Below are 26,259 nucleotides of genomic sequence, written 5' to 3' on the forward strand. Positions count from 1 at the left end.
TTACAGTTAGAGGTGGTGGTATGGACAGTGATTCGGGAAAAATGGCAATTGCTCTATGTGTAGTTAGGAGTGTGATTCCCACTGCGCTGTCAGCAGCAGGGTCCGGGGGAGGAGCTGAAGTGGTGACGATTAGCAGGCTGCTTTTCCCAGGCAGACGTGGCAGTCTCTACCGCAAAAAAATAAATGCAGATAAGCAAGGTGAGAAACTAGGTGATCTACTGCTGTAAAGGACTTTTAACAGATTCAGTTACACTGCATGTTGTTTATGTATGAATGAGTGATAGTGAGCTTTGCACGTCTTTAACACCGGTTAACACAATGAAACTTCACGGGAGCAGCAACAGCTGGAACAGCTGCAGAGGACGGTGGGAGGAAAAGGAGGGGCCACCACCGAAGACAGAGGACGGTGATAACCCGAAACGAAGGTTCGCAGAACGTCCTCCACACTGTGGTCTTTATCAAAAGCAAAAGTTTCCTTTCTCTACTTGAGCACTTTTCTGACACTTTGCTACTTTTTATTCCTCCAATTTCACACAAAGATCTCGACTTTCTACTCCTTACATTTTCCAAACCGGTTCATTATTGTCATTATTAATTATTTCACTCCTTTCTTGACTACAGGATTTTTTTCTTCTTTTTATACATTTAACAGGAACATCACGTTGATGAACATCAATGTACCAAACATAAAGTGTAAAAATGCTAGATTATAGCAAAACTGCTAATTAACATCTGTAGTCCCAGGGCAGGTTATAGAAAACTTACAAATACACAACAAAAACAAAAATAAATGACACGTGTCACCCGTAAAAAACGGTCACACATCTCCTTTATAACACTGAGTTCCCTACAGTGACAGCAGTTTGTCCAAATGCCTATAAAACACCTTACAGTGCCCTCTAGGGATGGCCTCAGTCCCAACTCTGCAATCTGTCTTGATTAATAAATTAATTTAAAGGATGTGGGGGCAAGTCCATGTAGAACATTATATGTCAGACAGGCGTACATATTGTCATCACCTCGAGCACAGTAGATTGTTCAAATTGATGGCATGGGTGTATCTCCTAAAAATCTTGGATGAGTTTCTGTATGACCCTGTGTTTTTGTTGGTGTATCACACACACTGCTGCGAAAAGCAATTTTCCTCCTTCATGATTTCTCTTCTTTTGCTTTTTTTGGTGCATATTTGTGTCACTTTAATGCTTCAGATCATCGATTTTAGGCCCATATTTTAAAGATTTTATAGTTTAAAGTGTGGCTTCCAATTTAGTCCTCAGAAACATTCATGAAATGAGTTAAGATTTAAAACTGTCGAAACAGAGACAATTCTCTGGTTGCATTTCTTTCCACTGCCACTATAAAAGGATTGACTTTCTCATTCAGATCATCTTCCCAAATGTTAAACTGTGAGTCCTTGCTAATACTTTTTAGGCTAATGTAGGAGTGCTTAAAATTATGAGCGCTTAACCTCAAGAATGTATCATCTGTGTCAATATTACTTTTTAATCACCAGATGGAGACAGTGTGTGTGTTTCTATGGATGATGGTAGGGTTGGTGCAAATTTGCTTATAATGAATCAATATGTATCCGAGAGTCACTAGATTACTCGAGCAGTTTTATTTTTATTTTAAAAAACTGATTTTTTAATGATGTGGTGAGCTCCAGTCTTTAGAGCTGCTTGTGTCAAAGCCCCGTGGATGAATTTTAAAAAAAAATTCAAAACGAAAGAGGAAGTGTTTTGGGAGGATAAACCAAATGTGAAGTGTTTTTTGTACACTGTAGTTTTTTGTTGACTTTACTGTCTTCTGGTTCCCATAAATGACACGATCAGCCTCTTTTTTTCAGTCATGGGGTGCAGACAGCAGAGAGTGCTTCAGTTTTTGACCTTCGGTAAGACATACTTTTGTAATGCTTTTGTAGAGAGACAGTTTGGGTCTTTGAGGTTTACCTTTCAGTGCAAATATTGATCACTTTAGATAAATGACTACAGATGTATGTGCTTAGTTTACACAATAAGCGATGTCATTTTGTTCCTTCCAAGTTTCTTGCCTCTTGGCCTTCACTTCATCTGCTGCAGGTCAGTCTGTTCTTGTGTGTGAAATTTTTTAATTCTTTTCAAATTTAGGAAAGTATTAAATATAGTTTATATTATGTGCTGATAGGACAGATCAGACTAGCTGGGTCTGGATCCACTCAGTGCTCTGGAAGAGTTGAAATCTATCACAGTGGCTCCTGGGGAACAGTCTGTGATGATCGCTGGGACTTAAATGACACTAAGGTGGTCTGCAGACAGCTGGGCTGTGGGGCAGCATTGGAGGTCACTTCATCTGCTCGCTTTGGTCAAGGAAGTGGACAAATCTGGCTTGATGATGTGGCCTGTTCAGGAAGTGAGAGTTCTCTAACTGAGTGTGGACACAATGGATTTGGGACACATGACTGTGGACATCGTGAGGATGCTGGTATTGTTTGCTCAGGTGAGAAATACTTTAGGTAATTTATGTTGAATAAATGTAACTGTGTATTTTAACAGCTAGTCACGAAACTGATTGTCATCCTTTGTAACTTGATTTGTACTTAAAGAGTCAATGTGATTATTGCCATGACTAAAAAAACCAAAAAATAATAAGTGAAGGTGCTCTGTCTTTTCTTGGTAATATTTTGTCTGTGTTCTGTCGCTAGCACCTCAGATTAGGTTCGCTGGGTCTACTTCATGTTCAGGAAGAGTAGAATTCTACTACAACAGTTCGTGGGGAACGGTCTGTGATGATGTCTGGAACTTAAATAATGCTAAGGTGGTCTGTAGACAGCTGGGCTGTGGGGCAGCATTGGAGGCCATTTCATCTGCTCACTTCGGTCAAGGAAGTGGACAAATCTGGCTTGATGATGTGGCCTGTTCAGGAAGTGAGAGTTCTCTAACTGAGTGTGGACACAATGGATTTGGGAAACACAACTGTAACCATGGTGAGGATGCTGGTGTCGTCTGTTCAGGTGAGAAGTGTTTGTTATACTCTTATCAAAACATAGATAAAAATGTGCTAAATTAATAAATAATACATTTTGAACTCTTTATTTATGAAGCACACTCATTAAGCGTTCTGAGTGGTGGAAGAAAGTAGATCATCAATCATTGTTTAAAATAACCAGCTGTTCCTCTTTTGGCAGCAATAACTTCAACTTCATGCCAGCCCCTTTCTAAGTTCTGATCTCTGTGTCAGATATTTGTGTTTTCATGAGTGTGTGATAAGACAAGTAAAAAAAAAATCGGTGCTTGTGTCAAAATGGCTGAAGATATCTTTATCAATGTCAGTTTCCTTTCTTTGATATTATTTTATTTTATTTTATTTTATTTATTTTTTAGAAAGAGGGGCAATACATATTAATGAACATTTTAACAAATGTAAATATGCCAGATTATAGCCTTGGGCTAATTTCCATCTGCAGACCCTCTGGCAGGTTGGTGTTAAACACAAGTTAGTAAAAACATACAGAGACACTATTTACAGGTCATGTGACAAGGACAAAAACAGTGATCACATTATACTAGAACAAACAATGACAAGGAGAGTGGACAAAGAGGACAGTATAGATAACAATAACGGAAACACATCAATTATATTGCACAAACCCCAGTATTGTACATGCCCTGACCATCGTGATATTGCGTTCACCCATTGCACTAACAGTTGTTTCCCTTTTTGTAATACACTAACTCTTTTTCCCGTCCAATATAAAACATGATTATTAAACATGATTACATGTTTGTGTGTCCCTCAGCCGCCCTTTTAAGTGACTCTTAAAGATGGGTAGACTTGTACTTTCCCTCACTGACAGTGGAAGACTATTCCAGAAGCTCACTCCCTGATATGACAGAGCATTCTGTGAAAAGGTGGTCCGCCTGAGTGCCAGTTCACAATCACCTCTAACAGTGGCTCGAGTCAGTCGAGACCCGGCAACACTGCTAGACTTTTGTTTAATAAAATCACTCATTGGTGGAGGTGCCAGACCATGTATAACTTTGTATATTAGACAGGCAGATTTAAATAATTTGAAATTAGTAAAATATAAAAACTTGTATTTTTCTAAAATTTGACAGTGGTGATATGAAAAAGGTTTTTTTATCTAATATTTTCAATGCTCTTTTGTAGCATACTTCAATTGGCCCAATAGCAGCAAAGCTACTTGGACCAACTTGTAATACAATATTCAATATGAGCCAGTATCATAGAATGCAGGAATGTAATCGCTGCTGTGTCTGTTAATGATGTGCGGATATGTCTAAAGTTCTGTATATTAAGATTTACAGTTTTCACTACTTTTTTAATGTGTTTTTTAAAGGATAATTTAGAGTCTAGTAGCACTCCCAAATACTTACAGCATCCATGCCCAAATATGGTACCACATGATCTTATCAATACTTGATATTTATAGTTGCAGTATGGTGCTGTTTTTTCTCAGTAATCTTCATGCAGCAACTTCCCTCTTGGTTTCCTGCTATGGACCGCATGCCTGTTCAGTTATTTGTATTTAAAAAACACATTAACAGCGGTGCTTATCAACAGAACTAATTCGCTTGAATTAGCTCTAACTTGAACAAAGAGGTTAAAGTGATTTTTGGAGGTGGAAAACCTAAGAGAAGATGCACCATAAGGAAAGAAATCACTGAGAAACAAGAGCACGTGGAGACCACAACTCCTCCGAAGGGCAAGAACTATACGAAAACCTGTTTTAGTGTTTTAAGAGGAGGGAGGAGGCCCCGGGGCAGACCCAGGACACGCTGGAGAGATTATATCTCTCGTCTGGCCTGGGAACGCCTTGGTATTCCCCCGGATAAGCTGGAGGAGGTGGCTGGGGAGAGGGAGGTCTGGGCCTCTTTGCTTAGGCTGCTGCCCCCGCAACCTGGCCCCGGACAAAGCGGATGAGGATGGATGGATGGATGGTGTTTTAAGATGTTCCTATGAGAACATGCTAATAACATCCTGTTTGTATTACAATATGATGACATTAGCCTGTTTCTATTAGAAGATCAAGGACATCAGCAATATATACTGATTATTAGTGCTGATGTCAGCATGACAACATCGTGTTATTCAATTTGTTTTGGATTATGATATTTTTATAGCACAAAGACTTTTTTAATACAAAAATGATGATAAATGCGTTTTCTTGCCATTAAGTTATTAGACCTCGGGTGTCAAACAAGTGAAACAATAATTTCATTTGTCAGGTATTAATGGCCCGTGGGAGGCGAATCTTCAGCCCTGCTAAGAATTCATGCAAGCAACTTTATTAAATGAGCACACCATTTGGCCACATGCAAAGAGACTAGAAAACTTGACGTCATTTATAGTTCTTAACTTGTTTCATCTGCTACTCACCACAAACAAGCATAAATTTTGGACTTTTAACTATATTTTCATAGGTTTTACAGCTTTTCCTACTGATAAAAATCTTCCTTATGGCCACAAAGTAATTAAGCAATAAACAATTAATCCATTGAACCCCAATGCCCCCAGTATCAAATGTGAAAGGGAGAACATCTGGCTTAACAGGATGTACAGCCAGATCTGTTAAATATATAAACGTGTAGCATCCACAGAAACATCAGAATCTCAGCTAAAAGTTTTCAAAACCATTTCAACAACCAGCAAACAGCAAATGATTAACGAGCAGGTAAACAGATTTTGCTTTGTGAAAATAGGAAAAGTTCTTCTAAAGACTCTTCAAAGAGTCATGCTGACAGATTTTCTTTTTTTGTCACAATTTTTTAAAACTGTTTAATATGTAACTTCTTTACACAGTGACAGAAAGCAGAGTTTGGTCCGGCCCACTTAACTCATTCACTGCCATTGACGTCTATAGACGTCAATTGAAAAACTTACGTTGACTGCCATTGACGTCTATAGACGTCAATTACGTTTTACAATGGGAGGGGCTAGAATACAACCTCGGGCAGCTTGTCAGTGAACATCAGACTGCTTGAAATGTATTTTTCACAAAAAGCTCGTTTTCTCCCTTTTTGTGGTCAAAACAGGCATTTTTGGTGGAACCCACACTGTAAAAAAAAACGTGCTGTTTTTACAGGAAAACCCTGGCAGCTGGGGTTACCAGGGACTTCCTGTAAAAACGCTTTACAGATGCAACTTGTAAATTGATTTACAGTGAATGAATCTCAGATTAAAACTGTTAAATCTACAGGAAAAAGAAGTTAATTTCACACATAGATGTGATATATAAATACACTATTTCCTGTATCTTTTACAAGTAATAAATGCTTTTTGTGGATCCATAAACTGCAAAATTAACAGGGAAATATCATACAAAGAACTAATTTAAAATGGTAGAACTACGGTGAAACTGTGCATATTAAATGGAGCTGCTCTGTAAATTATACATAAAATCTATGCTGAATATTATATGTTTTAATGTAAAATTTTAACCATAACCCAGCAAATTTCTTACTGCTACGCCTACACCCAAACATGCAAAAATACACATGAGAAAACACAAGAGAGGAAAATATCACTTTTGGGAAATTTATTTTGCAGCCACATTAGCAAAATGACAGCAAATGGATCCATTTTTCCAACTAACACAATATGCAAGGCACACAGCAACTACACAATTCAATCAAAATATAGGCTATAAAAGCTGTGGAACATTCCTGCAAAGCAAGAACCATGTTCATGAAACAAGCATTTGTTAGACCCTCCACCAGAAAAAGTTAAATAACCTGTTAAGACTTTAAAACAAAAAACACATATTGTGCCAAAAATGATCATAATCACCGTGCAACGCAACACGCACCCTGCTGTCACCACAACCATGGCCCTGGTCAGAAAACATCAGCAAAACCACGTGGTGAAACAAACCTACACATGTGGTCTAGAAACACTGCAGTAGCAGCATGTTGTTTTTTTTCTTTTCTTATGTAAATAAAGAACATTCCTACAAAGAAAGAACATCTTCATGAATTGGCTTCATGCATTCGACCAGTAAAAGGTTCCAGTACACATTGTGGAACAAAATTAACAAAGTAAAACTAACAGTCCACAGAGAGTCAAGATTTAGGCTTAGCGCCACTCGTGGTCGGCGAGATCCTAAATCAGGGTGAGGACTCGAGGGTTCACACTGAGACGACGCTTTGAGTTTTTGTTCTCTACTTTGGTTCCTTTTTCTGGGTTTATGGAGAAGAAACACCTGTAGAATAACAATCATATAAAAGTTTATTAAGCATTTTTATAATTGATCAGTTAAAATACACATACAAAGTAAGTAAAAATTAAGTATATACATATATATACAGTCATGGCCATGACCACGTTCAAGACAAAGTATAACCAAAATGCTGTGGGGAAGTGAACAATGCATGGTCAAAAGTATTGGCACCCTTCACGAGTGTCTTCTGCAGTGATATGTCACACTTTAGCATTGTTAAAATCCAAAGCAAAGGTTATAGGTAGTCAGACGTCAGTTGACGCTTGGTCTAGCCCTGAGTCTCGGCCAGGCTTGGACCCGGATTCAGACTGTTAATGTATTTAAAAAAACCAAACAAACAAAAAAAACAACAACAAAAAACAGAAAAAACAACTGAAACCGGCTCCAAAGCCGACCGAGACTCAGAGCCAGACCTGGACTCGAACCACATCAAAGCCAGACTCCAGATCCCAGAGTCTCAGTTATGAGAAATAACAAAGCCATATTTGTTCACCTCTGAAGAAACTCTAAAGTGGAAGCCAGCTCAGATGGATAATGGATGTTGAAATTGTAGTAGCTCCCGAACATGAGGCACAGTGCAGAAATGAAGGAGGATATGTTTGTGCTGACGAGGTGCCGATCAACACTCAGCATGTATCTTCTTGAGGAATAGCAGGACTGTCCTGTGAACAAATTATTTAACAGGTTATATCAATAAACACGGCAGTCACATGACATTCTATAAAAAATGCACTTAAAAAAAAAAGAGAGAGAGAGAGCTATGAAACAGACTTACCACACATGATAATAGTGGGTGTCAGAGGCACTTGCTCCAGTTGTACCTCATCTGCCAGACATGTATCTTCAACACAGAGAAGCATGGACTCCTCCTTCTCTTCAAAGTAGCTGAGTAGCTGTTTAAGGTAAAAGAGACACATGTTTCTGAGATAAGAATGACTATCCTTCTCTGGCATATCACTGGCTGAACTAGCAGATGCCATGGTTTCATGTGTGTTTTCTGAATATTCTGTACTGTCATTTGGGGGCTGAGGACGAGATTCCTTGTACATGTCATCAATACCATCTGGGGAACAAGCTTTATGCTTCCTACACATGTGAGAAGTAAATGATGACTTTTTTGTAAACATATGCTTACAACCACTTACTGGACATGACACAGACCTGCCCCCTGCAATATGATCATTTAAGTGAGACACTAGCTCTTTCACTGTTTGAAAATGGCGGGCACATAATGAAACTGCACATTTTAAATCTGCAACAAGAGCTTTAGGAGTAGCTTGAAGTGCAGGTGCATTGTGCACACGATAAAAATGCCCCTTGAAAGCAGAGTACGTGGTGAATGTTTGGCTGCAATTGGCGCCAACACATTTAAAAATACAACAAGGCTCATTCTTATGCACTCTGCAATGTAGTACATAGCCTCTTAATGTGACCAATACCTTTTTACAAAAAAGACGCAGATGATCATTTTTAGTATTTCTAAAGTTTGCCTGTGCTTTTCAGCTGAACTACCATGCTAGCGCTAGGTTATGAGCCTTGGTCTAAATATCAACTGGTGCTTTTATCTCGAAAAAACGTCGCCAAGATATTGAACTTACCGTGCAGACTTTCTGACGAACAAACACAGATCCTCAAAAAACACTTGAAATCGTATGTTTGTAATTTGTCCTAACAACGTAGTTGCTGAAAGTTCGATGTTTTCTTCTCCCGTCTTCTCTCTCGTGCTGGCTCGTTAGCTATAGTCGTGAACTAGGCGCTCTTCTCCTCCCGCCCTCACGTCATTATCCAATCAGAGACGAGCTTCAGATGCACATTCAAAATTAGGCGCGCTCAGTGCAACTGTGAGTGGCCTGAAGTAGCTTACAGCTCTGTGGAGATGAGGCACCATAGAGATCCTATGGGAGGCACTGTAAGTTTGTTTAGCCTTTAATAATGAGACATTGCTGACCTAACCCAAAAAAGTATTCTAGTCTAAGTATCACATTGCAATTAAAAGAAACATAAAGAATACAAGCATTATGACAGAAGCATTACTTAGTCGTTAAATAATAATTTCTTATTGGTTACCCTACAATAGGCTGCAAATGATTTAAGAAAAAAACATGATGTAAACAATTTTAATTGTATATTTTTATATAGCCTATAAATGGAGAGGCAACCTCTCAGGTTCACAATGACATCTTCTGTGAAAACATTTTTATTAGTCCAATCCATGACTTTGCATCATTTCATGAATCATGTTAAAAGTAGGCCCAGTACATCCATGCAGTTGTAAAGTGACTTACATATACGTCATGTGTTTTTAAGGAAAACTGACTAAAACTGTGATTTTTACAGTATTTGCATGTCAAATTAACATGATTGTTTGGTTATGAGTATTACGGTGTTTCACTGTTTTTATTCACAGTATTTGTAGTTTTAACCAATAAATTTGATTATAATCACACATTCATGTTGTAAATATAACAGGAACATTCTGTTTAAAGGTTTACAATAATTCACTGTGATCGAAACAGGAAAGTTGTGTTTTGGGGTTTACTATACATTTCTGTAGGGGTTTTACATGGTTTTTATGTCAATTTCACTGCCCTTTTTTACAGTGCACCTCTCTTCTACAGCTGATTACTAAAGAATGGAAAATGGTAGAAACAAGCTTTTTTTTTTTGGTTGGAAGAAGAGAGTCTGTTCTTCATTTTGGTAGGTTCAGCGTTTATATGATCATAACACACAGTTTTCTGTGGCTCTTCAAAAATGAGTAAAAATGCTCAAAAACCCTGGCAGTGAATGAGTTAATAGCAAAGTGGTCTGTACGTGTCCCGCGAAGTAAAATGAGTTTGACACCCTGCATTGAACACTTAGGAATCTGTGGTGTCTTAAGTCTGTACAGTGTTTAGCTGACACTGGGTGAAATCAAACACTTCATGTTTTTCATGTGTTTCTTGTTGCCTGGCTGCACACACAGAAAGTCATGATGCCAGACATATCCAGGAACTAACAAGGTTCTGAAATCAAATGTTACTCAAACCAGCTATTCCAACCCTACAGTACTTACCTAAATGTAAGTTAAATTATGTAAGACTTATATATCCACAGGATTTATCATCTCATTCCCGTGATCAACACTTCATAGGCTGAAAACAAAAAGAAAAAAAAAAACAAACAAAAAAAAGGAACCCAGACAGATAAGCATGATCAGTCAAGCTCATTCACACAGAAATGAAGGGGGTGGGTGGGAGCAAGATGTTTTTTTTTATGGCATGCCGTAAATGCCTTATAGGTAAGTTACATGTGTGGAATCTCTTTTGTTTTCTTAATAAAAAAACTGTCTTTGATTTTGCTGGTCTCCCTGGTGACCATGAAATCCTGCTGCTACTCGTACAGTACTGTTTCAGTCCATGCAAACTAACATCTCTAAGAAATCTATAGTAGTAATTAGAGATGGACCGATCCGATATTACGTATCGGCATCGGTCCGATACAATGAGAAATGGTTTAGAGAGGAACTTGGTGTTTGCTATTGTTATGGTTCAAAATATTGGGGATGGAGACAGGAGAAACACCACAATAACAACACTGGTCCGGCCGGGTCAAGTCAAACGATGATTTTAATGGTCACACCCGTGGGAGATGGAAACTGTATGCAGACAGCCTCAGATCTCATTACAAAAAACACATCTCCATAGTTTTGTAAAAATCAGGGTATTAGAATGCCCCTTCATGCGTAATGACAGATCAAAATAGGTTCCAGACATTAGTCACAGTTAATCGTACATTTTGTACATCTTTAATGGCTATAAACAGACATAGAACTTCTCTTTTCTATAACACCTTCCAAACAAGGCAACAAACTTCAAGCCCTCAGGGTCTCTGAGGCTAATTATTGACTCTGGTCATCTGTTACCAAGTAGAGTAAAATATAGTGAGACTCCAAATGAGTTAAGGCCTCAGGCCGGACACATTCCTAGATTATATGTATTATATGTACTGTAAGCATGTTGTTTAATTAACTACCACTTTAAACTTAGCAAAAAAACATAATTGAATAAAAGACCACAAAGGATAATATGATATCAGTGGTATGTAAGCGCGTGCGGCCCTCTATGCTCGAAGCCTTTCCCCTCCATAGATCAGTCAGACATTCACGCTGACTGTAGCTTTTAACCCTTAATTAACTTGAGCACAACTCTATAATAAGCAACAAACTGCAATATGTATAAGTTGATCATGGTCACATCTGCAATGAAAGATCATATTATTCTGGCACCTGTAAGTAGAAAATCAAACTAGAGTTATAACAATCACTGTAATACAAAGGCTAATGTAAGATCAAAAACTTCAGTATATATTTAATGCAAAGCTGGTTATATGATTCTAATGAACTAATAGTGCCATATTAAAATAATGAAACTAGAAGAGGAAAAAGCATCCCCTTTTTATTCTACACTATCTTGCCAAAATGCACTTAGGCATGCAGATTGGAGACTCGAGCAGCCAAGAATCAAACTACCAACCTTCCAGTTAGGAGATGGCCTACTCTACCTCTTGAGCTACAGCTACCCCTGGTATTTATTAGAAAAGATAGTTAGCAATGACAAAGGAAGGGAGAGTGGGGCATGTTCTGTACAGAACGATTACTGCTAACAGACATGAAATTAAGTTAGATGAAGGATGGGGGGATGGGGAAGAGCTGGGGTGGTAGTGAGTTGGTAGTGGGTTGTAAAATTAAAAAGTTACAAAGATTTGCTATTTAAATGCATGAACTTATATTTATCTAAACTAACATTATGCTAAACTGTGTTTTTCAGTGAGCCTTCCAAAGCCCAGGATCTCTCTGAATAGAGATAAGGTTGCCTGGGGTGAAGATGTCATCATTACTTGTTTCATCTTATCCGAGTTCTCTGGTGGAACTTTCATCCTCAAGAAGACCTCAGGCACTTTCAGCCAGACTGCATCCTCAAGTTCCACATCTGCTACCTTCAGTATCCACAAAGTGGACTTAGATCATAACGGCTCGTACCAGTGTCAGTATAAGAAAACCATTTCAGAGCAAAACTTTTCATCCCCCCTCAGTGATGCTGTCAGACTCTCTGTTAATGGTAAGAAAACAAAACAATTTCCTGAGCTCGACAGCTCCAAGAATCAAAAGCTAAAAGTGTCATTAAGCCAGCAACATATCAATCAGCATTATGCTGTTTTTTTGTTTGTTCATTTGTTTTGTTTGTTTTTTCAGTGAGTTTCCCAAAACCCCATGTCACCATAAATCCTGTTGGTGAGGTCACTTGGGGTCGGAACATTGCAATCACTTGTTCAATCTCCACTCAGGTTTTGGGTGGATCGTTCATTCTGAAGAAAACATCAGATTCATTTAACAGGACCCAAACTTCTAGTACAAACTCTGCAACATTCAATATCCTTAAAGTGAACTTTGATAACGAGGGATCGTACCAGTGTCAGTATCAGAAAATGGGCTCAGGTCTTGAATTTAACTCCCCACCAAGTGACTCTGGCAGGCTCTCTGTGACAGGTAATAAAGCAAATACATGTAAGAAGCATTTTTTCAAACAAAATGAGAAATTATCATTTTTAATACAGATAATAAGTTGTTTCAGTCATAGCTTAAACTTGTTTTAATAGCTATTTACAAAAAAAAGCACAAACAAAAGCAAAAAAAAGCATTATGAACAGAATCCCACTTTCATTGTGGATTTTTCAGTATCCAGGGAAAATGATCTCAAAGCCAACAGTACTGAGGAGTAAACACACACTACTTGAAACAAACTATTACATACCATGGAGGATTGAGCAGCTAAAGAGCTAAATGCTACGTTGAGGGCTAAAAGATTCAGTAAAAAGACTAGATGTTACAATCCCTGATAATGCATTGCTCTAAATGGAGAAAATCTTAAGGGATGGCTGTTATGAGGAAAGGCAGCCCAGAAACTTTACCAACAGCATTCTTCATTGTGTGCCTCAGCTTTCGGTCTTTTACCCAAGCTAATCTGCCATTTTTCTTGGCAGATAAGCATGGACTTTCATTTACCATGTAGCAAGAAACTTCTAATGTTGCTCAATAACTGCTGAATGTGTGAAAAATAAAATAACACCAAATACTAATAAGTTAGTAAGTGATGAAATGTGTTGAGTTTGATTCAGCTTCCCTTAAGTGCCCCACAAAAATCCTTCCTTCTGCTTTTGATTCTAGAGTTTAAACAAGTCCAGAATTAAAAGGTAGAGAGAATAATATGTTTTAATCCCAGTTTGCTTTCACACAGTGAGACTGCAGAGGCCCAGCATCTCCTTGACGTCTCCTAATGCAGGACTTGTCTGGGGTCCTGAAGGTGCACAAATCACCAGGGGTTACAGCTTCATCCTCACCTGTTCCATTAACTCCACATTTTCCAGTGGACATTTTATTCTGAGCTTCTCTGGCTCCAACCTCACAGAGCCAGCAGTCAACAACTCAGCCTCCTTTAGTTTCCCTGTAGCTGAGTATGAACATCAGGGCAACTACAGCTGTGTGTACGAGGTCACAGTGTCCACACGGACATTCAGATCTGCTGCAACAGCACCGATCAGTGTCATCATTAAATGTAAGTGCAGTGTTGAATTTATGTTTTATTAACAAAACCATATCATAACCACCTAAATTTTCTCAGGATTAATGTCTCTGTATTTTCCCTTTGTATGTTTGCAATTAAGACTAGAAAGAGAAGAAGCAGTAGAAATAGGGGCAAAGGCTGAAATAAAAATAGAACTTAACAGAAACAGGAACTTAAACCTTGATGTTGCCAAAAAAAGAAAAAAAAAAACTGCTGCCAAACAGCAGTTATGTTCATATATAGATATACACTTCTGGTAAAAAAACAAGAAGAAAAAGTTATGTCTCATTGCACTCTGAAATGAAAACATAGTGCACATAAGCAACTGAAGTGTACCAAAATGTATTCTAAAGTTTTGACTCATCAAAGTAGATATAACAGTTTTTCTACAATAGAAATCAAATATTCTTCAGAAAGTCCTTCCCAATCTGTTGCAGAAGGTCCCATAAATGTTGCACTTGTAGGTTGCTTTGCTTTCACTCTTCTGTCCAGCTCGATGGGGTATAAGTCTGTGTCTGAACAAGCCATCCTCTTGTTCTTTTTCCTGAGGTAGTTCTGGCATAGTTTGGACTTGTGTTTGGGGTCATTATCTTGCTGTAGGATGAACCCCTGACCAACTAGGCACAAACCAGAGAGTATTGCATGGCACTGCAGAATGCTGTGGCACCATCCCTGGATCCAGTAAAACAGCCCCAGACCATCACTCTTCCTCCTCCATGTTTGACAGATGATGCCACACACTGCGGAACCATCCTTTCGCCTACTTGATGGCAAACAAAGATCCTACATGATGAACTGAAGATTTAAAATTTTGATTCATTAGTCCACAATACCTTCTTCCAGTCTTCAGTAGTCCAATGGCGGTGTTTCATGGCCCAGGCAAGCCTCTTTGTCTTAATCTGACGTCTTAGCAATGGCTTTCTTGCTGCAACTCGTCCTGTCAAACCTTCAGCTTAAAGTATTCTCTTTACCACTTAAACTGAGACTTGCTTTCTATACCACTATTAAGCTGTGCTTGAAGCTGTTGTCCTGTGAGCCGCCTATCACACAAGCTGTTAACTCTCAGAAACTTGTTCTCTGATTCAGTGGTGGCTTTGGGTCTGTCAGACCTCTTCTTGTCTGAGTTATCAGTTCACCATTTACCTTTGTACCATTTCAAGCTATTCATTGGACTTGAATGACATGAATTGCAATAAATAACTAGAAACATTTGGGTGTTCTAAAACTTTTGACGGGTAGTTTATAATAATGATAAATGGACTGTTTCTTATATACCACTTTTCTGCTTTTCTGCTCTGAGCACTCAAAGCCCTTTATACAACTTGCCTCACCCAGACTGGAGCAGCCAGTGATCGAACCATCAACCTTCTGATTAGTAGATTACCTCAATTTTTTCAACAAAAGTCGTATACATTTCAAAGATTTGCGTATGTTCAGCTTTCTTTTTCTTTTTTTTTTTACAGGTTTTGTAACAAAACCATCTAAGCATTTTCCCCCCATATATAAAGCTCTTCTCAACCACTCTTCCTAAGCGAAAAGCTTAGCTCACATAGATATGTTGTGAAAAATGGGAGCAATGTCAAAATGGCTCTGTTTGCCAGAATGAGGAACTCCTTGGCAGCAGTCAACCAAAAACTATCCAAAGATAGATCAGCAAAGCTTAGCTTCACACCACAGTCTTGTGTCAATTCAGTTAGTTCCTCCTGCTCCTGCTAAGTCATATCCTTTCCAAAAACTGCTGCTGAGCTATATGGGTCTCTTACCCAGTCAAGGCATTCAGTGGAAACAGAGGGGAAATAAATTAACAACTTCTTCTCGAGCGTTTTCAAATGTTTACCTACTATTTCACACAGTGTGGCAGTTTCAGTATCTCCTTGCCATTTCTGAGCGAGTGGGAACATGCCAAGGTTGGCATTTTTTAGATAGAATAGAATAATCCTTTAATTGTCCCACAAGGGGAAATTTGGTTGTAACAGCAGCCAAAAAGACACATATACAAACAAACAGTACACAGGACACGGAACAGAAACATACACAATTTTCTTACATATTTACATTAAGGACAATGGTTACTATAAACAGAGTACTGTACAGTTATTAAATTAAATAAAAATAATTACAGGTAAGAGGCAAACCACATTGTAGTGTGAATCGGTTAATTAAAGATGTTGTTGCCAGAGGTGGACCTTTGAACAAAATACATTTATTATATCTGTGCTTGTGAGCAGGTTTTCATCTCGGCTTTGCATTTGTGTGTTAAGTTTATTAAAATGCTGAAGTATATCTGCCATGTAAGCCAGCCTTGCACACCCCTCATCACTTGTAAGCAGCTTTGCATCATTGTACCTCTCATCACTCAAAAACATGTTTAGCTCTTCCTGCAGCTCAAACACACAGGCCAGTACTTTGCTGCGTGCCAACCATCGGACCTCCGTGTGGAGCAATAAAGCTTTATGCTCCACTCCCATTTCCTCGCACAGAGATGCAAGTATGTGGCTTTTCAGAGGTCTTGTCTTGATGAAGGTTACCATGCGCACGACATCATCCAATACAGGAGCTTGGTCTGCTGGTAAAGTCTTGGCAACGAGCGCCTTGCGGTGCAGAAAACAGTGCGTAATAATAACAACATCTGGGTTTATCGCTTTCACTCTGCTAATGAAACCTTTGGTGCGTCCGACCATGGCTGCTGCTCCATCAGTGCAGATACTCGTGCAGGTTTCCCACCCTCTTTGTTCAAGCTATTCGGATGTAACCCAAAAAATTTCCTGTCCCGTTTTTTTTCTGGCAGTGCCTTGCAAAATAGAAAGTTTTCTCTGATGGAGTCTCCTTCCACAAGACGCACATTGGCCAATAGTTGGGAATGTCAGCTAATGTCCGTAGACTCATTAAGATTGGAAAGAAAAGCATCTGGACTTCTTTAAGTTGCTTGAAGACGTTTCACCTCTCATTCGAGAAGCTTCTTCAGTTCTAAGGTCAAATGGTGGAGACTCCCAGATTTAATTCCTCAGTGAGTGTCCCCCAACGGGGTCATGAACCCCCTGTTGATCCTCTACCTAATCACACAAGTCAAGGTGTGAAAACGGGTGTGGGTCACAATCAGTCAAGGTTTTGGATGAACCTGCTCTGAAACCTGGCCCCAACCTATCATGTGATTTCCTGAGGTCAGATGGCCCAGGATGTGAGTGGGCATTAAGGCGTCTTGGAAGGGATCTCAGATGGCAGAAAGTTGGTGTCGTAAACCACCGCCTGTGTTCAGCTAAAAACACATCCTTTTTAAAATTGCATTTTGTTAACTTTTGACTGTACTTTGTCTTTTTAATCTGTTCCTATACCTTGTAAAGCACTTTGTGATCTTTTATCTAGAAATGTGCTATATAAATAAAATTTTACTTACTTACTTACTTCAAAGATGGTCATTCACAATACACATAGATGGCTTCTTTCACTCCTCTTTCATACTATCTGTCTTCTGTGTCCAAAATGTGAACATTGGTGTCCTAAAAGAGTGACCTTTGTCCTTTAGATGCAGATGGACTGCTGAGTCTTGTCCCGTCAAGGTGGCTCTTCTATGTTGTGCCATGCGTTTATTAAGTGGCTATTTGGTCTCTCCAATGTAGAGGTCTGGGCATTCGTCACTACCCTTTACAGCATATACTATGTTGCTAAGTTTGTGTTTAGGAGTTCTGTCTTTGGGATGAACCAGTTTTTGTCTGAGCGTGTGGCTGGGTCTGAAGTACACTGGGATGTCATGCTTGGAGAAAACTCCTGTGTTTTTCTGATAAACTGGCAACATAGGGGATGACAATGTTTTTGCATTTGTCTTTCTGATCCTCAAGAGTTGGTGTCTGATCTTCTTTTCTGTGCCTCGTTGTTGACTTTATGAAAGTCCAGTTAGGATAACCACATGTTTTAAGAGCCTCATTTACATGTGCGTGTTCCCTCTTTTTTCCTTCAGGCTTAGAGGGAACATGTTCTGCCCGGTGGTGTAGGGTCCTAATTATTTCAAGTCTGTGTTCCAGAGGGTGATGGGAGTCAAAGAGGAGGTACTGGTCCGTGTGTGTGGGCTTCTGGTAAACTTCAACATTGAGGTTGCCGTTCTCTTTAATGTGCACAGCACAGTCCAGGAATGGCAAACAGTTATCCTTTGTGTCTTCCCTGGTGAAATTTATGTTTTTAGCCACAGCGTTGATGTGCGCAGTGAAGGATTCTACTTCTTGGGTCTCGATTTTGACCCAGGTGTCGTCCACATATCTGTACCAGCAGCTAGATACCCTCCCGTTAAAACAGCCAAGAGCCTTTCTTTCCACCATATAAAGGTTGGCTACAATAGGTGACACCGGGGAGCCCATGGCACATCCATGTTTTTGTCTGTAAAAACTGTTGTTGTATTTACAATATGTGGTGGTAAGGCAGAGGTCTAATAGTGTGCAAATCTGGTTGGGGGTAAAGCTGTTTCTGTCTTCCAAGAAGCTGTCTTCTTGTAGTTGTTTTCTGACAGTCTCCACTGTGTCCAGAGGCAGTACCTCCTTTTTGACTCCACCATACCATCCTCTGGAATGTTTGTGTAATGTATGTATGGTCGGAAGGGCTCCAATTTCACTGCAGGCAACTGCAAGTGACAAATAAAGGCTTCATTCATTCATTCATTCATTCAGTGCCACCCACTGACATGAAAGAGTAATTACTCTACCAGTCACTGCGTTGAAAGGACAGATGCCCAACAATGATTTTATTATTTGCAGTAATTATTAAATTGTATTTTTTGGACCAATTAATTGAAATTAAATAATTTCCCACGGCACACCTGATGATCTCTCACGGCACAACTCTGTGCCACGGCACAGTGGTTGGGAAACACTGCTCTAGATTAGCAACTTAACTAAGACGTAATTCATTGTACCGGGGAAGTTTTTGATCAAACTGATCGAATGCTGTCCTTCTAGTGTCTTTGATGCTGCTGTTGTCCTCGGTAGCTGTTGGAATCCTGCTGCTGCTCCTGCTGCTGCTGTTAGTGGTTCTCATCAGGAGAAGACAACGACGAGCCAAGGAGCCTCTAGCTTTCATCCACAGTCAAAGTGTGTGCTCACAAATTTTAGGCAATTATTCATCAGATAGTTTGACTACATATTGACATTGTTTTCCCTTACTTGTGTTTCAGTTGTTGACCAAGTCGGGAATGCTTACCAGTGGGGAGACAGTGAGGGTGATGAAGACGATACGCAGGACTATGTGAATGTTGATCTAATGGACACTAATGTAAAAATGAAAGGGGGAGCTGCAGGAGTGGATGACGAGGGAAGCAATGACTATGAGCAGCCAGTGTGTAATGATGATCATGATTACAAGAAAGCAGGCCCCAATTGCATGAAGGCCTATGTGAGTGTAAGTGATCACAGAGAAGATGAAGATGATGTAACTAGTGATGAAGAAGACAACTATGAGAATGTATCCCCACCCTCGCTGTATGTATCACCACCACCACCACCAGGTGTAGATAATGATGATGAAGAAGAAACTAGTGATGAAGAGGACAATTATGAGAATGTATCCCCACCCTCGCTTGGTGTACATAATGATGAAGAAGAAGAAAGTAGTGATGATGAAGAGGACAACTATGAGAATGTATCTTGACTATCAGCAGTTCATCATCATTGATAATAACTTGACCTAAAATACAACTGCAACCAAAAAATCTTTTGGCCAATATGTTTAATTAGTTAGCTTGGTTTCCCGTAATTGTAACATACTACATAATATAAAAATATATAGATGCCTTTTATATAGATATAAAAGGTAGACTTGCCTTCTGGGTCTGAAAGGTGATGCCATTGTGGAAGCCACTTAGACATGAATTTTTTTTCTAATGGCCAACAGGAGGAGACTGCTTTTGTTGCAAAGGTGCGATCTTGTATGGAGGTCTCTGGCTTCCTTGCTGTATGAGCTCATGACCTTAAAACCGTTCTGATGTGTTGATGGCCTCAATTGGTAGTTTCAAGTTTAAAATACTGAACACACATGACTTTGTAAATCATCATGTACATTAGAGTCAAAAGAAGGGTAAAGCAGGGTAATCTTTATCATGAGATTCACAAGTTGCTTGCTTCTGATTGGGCTCAGTTTCTCAGTCAGATCTGCAACGTGTTCATGATGCCCAGTTTTAAAACACCCAGACCAAAATGGCAAAATTGCTCAGCTTGAGGCTTCGCAGTAGGTGATGTCAGCCATGGGTGGGTTTATGCATACTTTATAAACATTCTAAGATGATCCCTTAAAACTGTCTTCTAATGTTAAAATTTTAGAATTTCAACAATTTGAATATTTTCTATGTAGTGTAAGAATTTATTAGCTGCCCTTAATATTAAATTCACTTGTTCTAGCTTTTTAGCCATGACTGTGAAGATCTCAACATCAAAAACCAGTTTTAGCCTCTTTTTTTTCTATTCTTTGTATAACCTCAGTTAAGCTTATTGGCCTGAAATTTGCAGAAACCCTTGATTTACAAACAAAGCTTAATAGACCAAAAAACTCTATATCTTAATCCAGCTGTTGCTTGCTGTACTCATCCTATAATTTTATGTTATATTTTTTGATTTCCAACATGATGTATTTGCACAAGTAACATGAATATGTAGGGGAGACCGGGGATAGTTGTAACGTGGGTTAGTTGTAACACTTCCAATTTCTCCAATCAGGGCTACGTTTCAAATGATGTGACTCATCCTGTGCATGCCCAATTCAGTTCTGCTATCACATGTGAAAAATCAGCACATTTTGTCAAACACAGACAATTTAACATGAAAAAAAGTAATTTGTATGCCAAAAAGTAAGTTTTTCTACTTTATTTCAATTTGTAATAGCATTATCTGCTTTGCAGTTAAACTCATCAAATTTAAATTATGTTATTTGTATGTCTATGGGGATATATTCTGTGTAAGTCTTTAGTGCTAATGTTTTAGCCGTTGGCTGTAATGTTAGCTAGTTCATGGCTATAGGAGTCTGGGTCAGTTGTAACAGCAACAGTCTGGGTTAGTTGTAACAATAATGCAGATGTTACAACTTACCACACTATTACTTTAACTTATATTAAACAAGTTGGGGCAATGACATCAGCAGAGAGAGGTTCACTGGTCACTTTTGTATATGCGGTTAATGCCATTGGCAACACAATTCCTCCACTGTTTGTGTTCCCACACATACATTATGCAGACCACTGTGTCAGAGATGGACCAGTAGGAAGTACTGGTAGTGGAAATAAATCAGGATGGGTGCAAGAAACAGATTTCCTCATCTTTCTGAAGCACTCTGCAAACCACACCAAGGTAAGCCATGATAAAAACTAATGGAATTGCGATGCTGGTGAACAACTACATTTTTTCAGCTTCATTGTTATGTTCAAAATTGGTGCAAGAGTTGTAGGTTATAATGCCCACTGAGCCAATGAGGCCAAACTCAAGGAAGACCAATCAAAATTAATGAAATATTCAGTTGCAGAAAATTCCATAATTTGTCTTTTTTGGGGGGGTTGGAATATGTTCAAAAGCTAGATTTCTGCATTCTGTCACACACACACACACACACACACACACATAGCTACATAAATGGCTCTAAGTGCATTCATGTGTTGAATAAACAAAGATTACATGTTAATGTTTCGTTAGTACCCTTATTTCATTGTGTTACATTTCACCCCAGGATATGTTACAACTAACCCAGACTATGGGGTTAATTGTAACATTTCACTCTTTGTGTTTGAGGCCATACCATGCAATGGGTAATTGTGCTGCAGAGAAAATAGCTGCACTATTTAATAGCAGAGACATGTAAATACTTTGCATTACATTTTGAATCCACTACCTTAAACGAGCTCCAATTTACAGACAGAAATGTCAAAAATGTTACAACTATCCCCGGTCTCCCCTACTTCAGGTGTCCGTGTACATATTTAGTATAGTCCTGGTGACAAGGTGTCAAATTTGATCCTGGAGAGGTAAATACAGTATATTTGTATGAACAGATAATGCATATTTTTATATTCAAACTCATGTAAGTTTTTTTTTTTTACTTAATGTAAAGCAGTCACACAAACTTTATCTTTGTTGATCTTATCAAAACACATATTTAGCACCTTGTATCAACAATGTAGATGACAAGATGATTTCACCCTCATTTATGTCCTTACAGTTGACCTCTGGTATTCGCAGAGGTTAGGGACCACAGCCACCCTCAAATACAAGTTCTCTATTTGTTATGAGTGCTCAGTTATGAGCAGCTGCTGAGGTCTGTTCTCGATTGTTAGTTAATTTCTGATGAAGGAAAAAATAAGATACCATGTACACGGTTAGCATAAAGACTGCCAGTGTGAGGTAACGGTTAACCTGTGATTACAGAGAACAATAACTAACATGATTGAACATTTTTTGTTTAAACTAATAACAGCACATGGTCATTATAGCTGTCTCACATAAAGAAGGTCCTGGGTTTGAATCTTGGTGGTGTTGTCATGTTCTTGTTGTGTTTGCATTGATTCTCTTCAGGTATTCCAGCTTCCCCGTACAGTTCAAAAACATACATGGGCTTTGGTAAATGGGTGATTCTGAATTGGCAGAAGGTATGAGTGTGTCTGGTTGTCTGGATCTCTATAACAGACTGATGATCTGTCTGGGGTTTACCCCACTATTTGCCCTATGACACCTGGCATGACTGTACTTATCTGAAGGTTGGTGGTTTGATACCTGGCTGCTTCAGTCTGCATGCCAAATATCTTTGGGCAAGATGCTAACCACAAGTGGCTCCCTGATACATCTACTGGAGTATGAATGTGTGGGAATATTAAATAGAAAGCCCTCAAGCATAGAAAAAAGCACTGGGGTGAATAGCTGAGTTAGGCATGTTGTATAAAGTGCTTTGAATTACTCATGGAAAGTAGAAAAGCACTATATGTCAGTCCTAGGGTGGAACATTTTCTGCAGGTGGAAGCGTATTAAATAATAATTTTGAACTTCACTGTAAAATCATGACCTTGATGTGACTTGATGATACAGCTGATGATACAGCAACACGGTTGAAAATAGTTAATGAATGCACACATCACACATTCACACATCCAGTTTAAAGTGCTGCTAGAATAAGTGAGAAAGAAGCAAGTCAGTCTGCAGTGTTTGAAGCACCAGAATGACTCTGAGAAAAGACTTACGGACCATTTGTCACATTGAGGAGACAGAACAGAAGGACAGAAATTGCCATTCACTAGTTTGACCAGCCAGAATGGGTCTGGTCTTAAGAAGAACTTGGATGGACTGAGAGTCATCAAGATGCCCTAAACCAGTTGACAAACTATCTAACACAGGCACCCATTCTAGATTACCATGATTTTTCAGAGCCCTTTGTACCCCACCTCACAGCAGTGCCTGGAAGCTGTTTTATCAGAAACAAGCAGCCAAGATGAAGGTGTTACGCCCCTAGTCTAGGCGTATAGAGACGCACATAAGGTTGGAGGAGAGAGAGGCAAGTACCTGCCCTGGTTCCCAAGCCAAACATTCGAAACCAGTTATGAGTAAAAAAAGGTGATTTTATTTAATGTCAGGAAGCAACCCAGGCTAAAATAATAAACAAAACCACCTAAGTCACACCAGAGGAAACTACCTAAACCCTAAGATAGAAACAAAACAAACAAATGACAATACTATCCCTCACTTCCTAGCCCACAAAACAGGAGAAAACTGTTCGAAAGAAAAAGGCGGCTCACCCCTTCCGCTTCAGCCTATGCATACATAAGCACAGAGTTTACACCAGTGGCAGCTCTGACAGAGCACGCTTACACAGATACCAAGAAATGCAAAAAGTTGGAAACCAGGGCTGGGTCTGCGTCTGCTTTTAAAACTGCTCGCTCGTTTCTCTCTCTCCCGGGAGCTGTCAGAGCGGCTTTTTGAACGCAGTCACCTGTTCCACGGTCCAATCAGCAGCTCACTACTCTTCATTAGGGGAAGGACCTGCAGAGGGTCTTAAGCACAGCACAGACACAGAAACAAAGCAGCTCATACAGACTTCTTATGGCCACAGTCGTAACAGAAGGTCATTGCATATAATGCAAGGACATTAGTATCCCTTGAGAAAAATTATCATATGCATTCTGGAAAGCTCCTTTCTTCCTCCGTAACCACAGGGAATCTGAGTTAGTCATGAGAGTTACCCCGTCATCGGTTGCTTCACAAAACCAACAACTACTTACCAAAAGCTCGTGTCGTAATTTTACTTTTTACTTTCCAAATATAACATTGCTGGGAGATTTTAATAGCCACATGGACAGAGCATCAAATTAATTAAAAAAATTTTTATATTTCCTATCTGGAGAATTTTGGCTTAGACTAATAAATACATGTTCCCACACACTCCAAAGGACATACTTTAGACCTTATCTGTTGTACTGGAGTCCGAGCGATGAACTATGCTGTATCAGACATATCTTTTTCAGATCATAATTTAGTTTCATTCGGTGTTGGTTTCCAACTGTACAAAGGTAATCTAACATGCTTTCTTAATTTTAGAAACATTACAGGCATTGATTTATCAGTTCTTTCCCCTTGCATTGATAATTTAATGGCCATAGATGCTTCAGCTTCCACAAATGACTTGGTATCTCACTATAACAATGGATTTGTCAAACTCTTAGATACCTTGGCTCCTCAGAAAACTCAAACTTTTCCTTCCCCCATTCTGTCCCTTGATATTCATTTGAATTTTGCCAGCTTAAAGCTATTGGCCATCGCCTGGAATGTCTCTTCAGAAAAACTGGACTTACTATTCATAAGGACATGTACCTCAGTCATAAACAATACAATAGGAAAGAAGCTATTTCTCATGCTAAATGTGCTTGCTACACTACTATTATTCTGTGAGCTGAAGGAAACACTTGTACTAGATATCGTTACCATATACGTTCACTCTCTGCTGCAGTCTGTAATGAATTTATGGGGTTTTTTAAATACCAAAATTGCAAATCTTCATCAATAATTGTCCTCTTCTTTTGATATAATTAACCATCAACTTTATTCTAACTTGGTTTTAGACTATTGTTAGCTTGAAAAACGTTATAGTTGGGGTTTTTTGTTTACTTTATTTAATTGTGTTTAGGTGTGTAAGATGACCTCGAGGATCCCCTAGAAAACTCTAGAAATTTCTATAGCAGAAAGAGAAAAACAAAAACTTTTCCTATTTTCACAAAGTTACAGAGGTTTTATTAGAGACACATTTTTGGGAACAAAAACTAAGAAAAAACAACACTGTACACAACAGTAGACTGGTTTGTAATAAGCAAACGAATAATGCCAAAAATAGAGATTATTGATGGGAAACTGGTATCAAAACACACTGAGAGTTAGAGCTGTAGAGGAAGTGCCAAACTGCCAAAGTAAGAGGGAATTCATTACATTTTTTTCAAAGGTGAAAATTGTTGTTTTTTGTTTTGTAATTGTTTATTCCTTAATTACTTTGTGGAGTATGAGTGGCCATAAGGGAACTTTTTATCAGTAGTAAAAACTGTAAAACCTATAAATATACAGTAAAATGTTCAAAATGTATGCTTGTGCTTGTTTGTGGTGAGCAGCAGATCAAACAAGTTAGGAATTATAAATGGCTTTAAGCACACATTCAGACCTGTGAGACTCATTCAGACACTCAGACACTGAGCCACGGCTCTGTGCTACATGTACAGTGAAAAATGGAGACTGGCCATCTCTTGGATTTATGTAAGCGTCTTTGATGAATTTACTGCAATTGCACTTTGTTTGTGTAACTTGTGTTGAGTTGCTTCAAAAAGCAGAACATCTGTGTGCAACCAATGTCGACTACTTAATTTATGTAAATCTAACATCTTGTCTGTTTTTCAGTGCACACGTTTCTGCATCTTTGTATATAGTTTATTTTATGTTATATAAAATATACAGGTGAGCCGTATGTTTGACACCTCTGGTATAGTGGTTTCCATATTCAGCTAAAAAAGGTGAAGGTCCTCAGTACACATTACTGAGTAAAATGTTTAAAATTACTTTTACAATTTTAAAATTAATTTTAAATTAAGCACACAAAATCGACAATGCACGATATGCTTTGAGGCAGCATCCAAGGAAGATGGTGTGTGTCTGTGCACACCTGTGTGCGTTAGCGCGCTTGTATTCCAAAGATTTCTCCATATAATTATCTGAAAGTAAATGTGGGGAGCCATAGCCCTCCGGAAGGGCCCTGACCGAGTCATGGGCGCCAGGCCCTGCCAAGCAACCACTGGGAGTGAGCACCGTGCACCCAGCCCTGGACACCGAAAACCACCAATGCACCAAGGGTTGAGGGTATCAGCCATTGGCAGGGAGTGTAGTGGGGGGAGATAGGCCCCCACACCTAGGGGAGCCTGAGATATTCCCAGAGAGGTGGAGTCTAAGACTCGACCTGACA

General features: G+C 39.1%; 1 protein-coding gene and 1 long non-coding RNA gene across 2 annotated transcripts; one reads left to right on the forward strand and one right to left on the reverse strand.

The window, feature by feature from the left end:
* Positions 1-191: 191 nt before the first annotated feature.
* On the forward strand, positions 192-21,726 carry LOC146670895 (uncharacterized). The gene is made up of 10 exons (XM_085403000.1): positions 192-425; positions 1,847-1,891; positions 2,043-2,078; positions 2,164-2,475; positions 2,681-2,989; positions 12,022-12,312; positions 12,447-12,740; positions 13,489-13,806; positions 18,759-18,890; positions 18,974-21,726. The coding sequence occupies exons 2-10, from the start codon at positions 1,849-1,851 to the stop codon at positions 19,444-19,446; spliced, it is 2,208 nt and encodes a 735-aa protein (XP_085259126.1). The 5' UTR covers positions 192-425; positions 1,847-1,848; the 3' UTR covers positions 19,447-21,726.
* Positions 6,348-9,792, reverse strand: LOC146670896 (uncharacterized). The gene is made up of 4 exons (XR_014911384.1): positions 8,815-9,792; positions 7,992-8,109; positions 7,710-7,878; positions 6,348-7,198 (listed from the first exon to the last, which is right to left on the reverse strand). It is a non-coding gene; the product is annotated as an uncharacterized LOC146670896 (long non-coding RNA).
* Positions 21,727-26,259: the final 4,533 nt, after the last annotated feature.

Source organism: Rhamphochromis longiceps, linkage group LG4, assembly GCF_057381845.1.
Source record: "Rhamphochromis longiceps isolate RC_006_pf linkage group LG4, R_longiceps_female_GT1.1, whole genome shotgun sequence".
In the NCBI taxonomy this organism is placed as follows: domain Eukaryota; kingdom Metazoa; phylum Chordata; class Actinopteri; order Cichliformes; family Cichlidae; genus Rhamphochromis; species Rhamphochromis longiceps.

What these genes read in the sequence shown, in the direction of transcription:
- LOC146670895 (XM_085403000.1), top strand. Translation starts at nt 1,849, where the DNA reads ATGGGGTGCAGACAGCAGAGAGTGCTTCAGTTTTTGACCTTCG. An exon ending in GCTTCAGTTTTTGACCTTCG is followed by an intron (nt 1,892 to 2,042) that starts GTAAGACATACT and finishes GTTCCTTCCAAG; the next exon opens with TTTCTTGCCTCTTGGCCTTC. An exon ending in CTTCACTTCATCTGCTGCAG is followed by an intron (nt 2,079 to 2,163) that starts GTCAGTCTGTTC and finishes ATGTGCTGATAG; the next exon opens with GACAGATCAGACTAGCTGGG.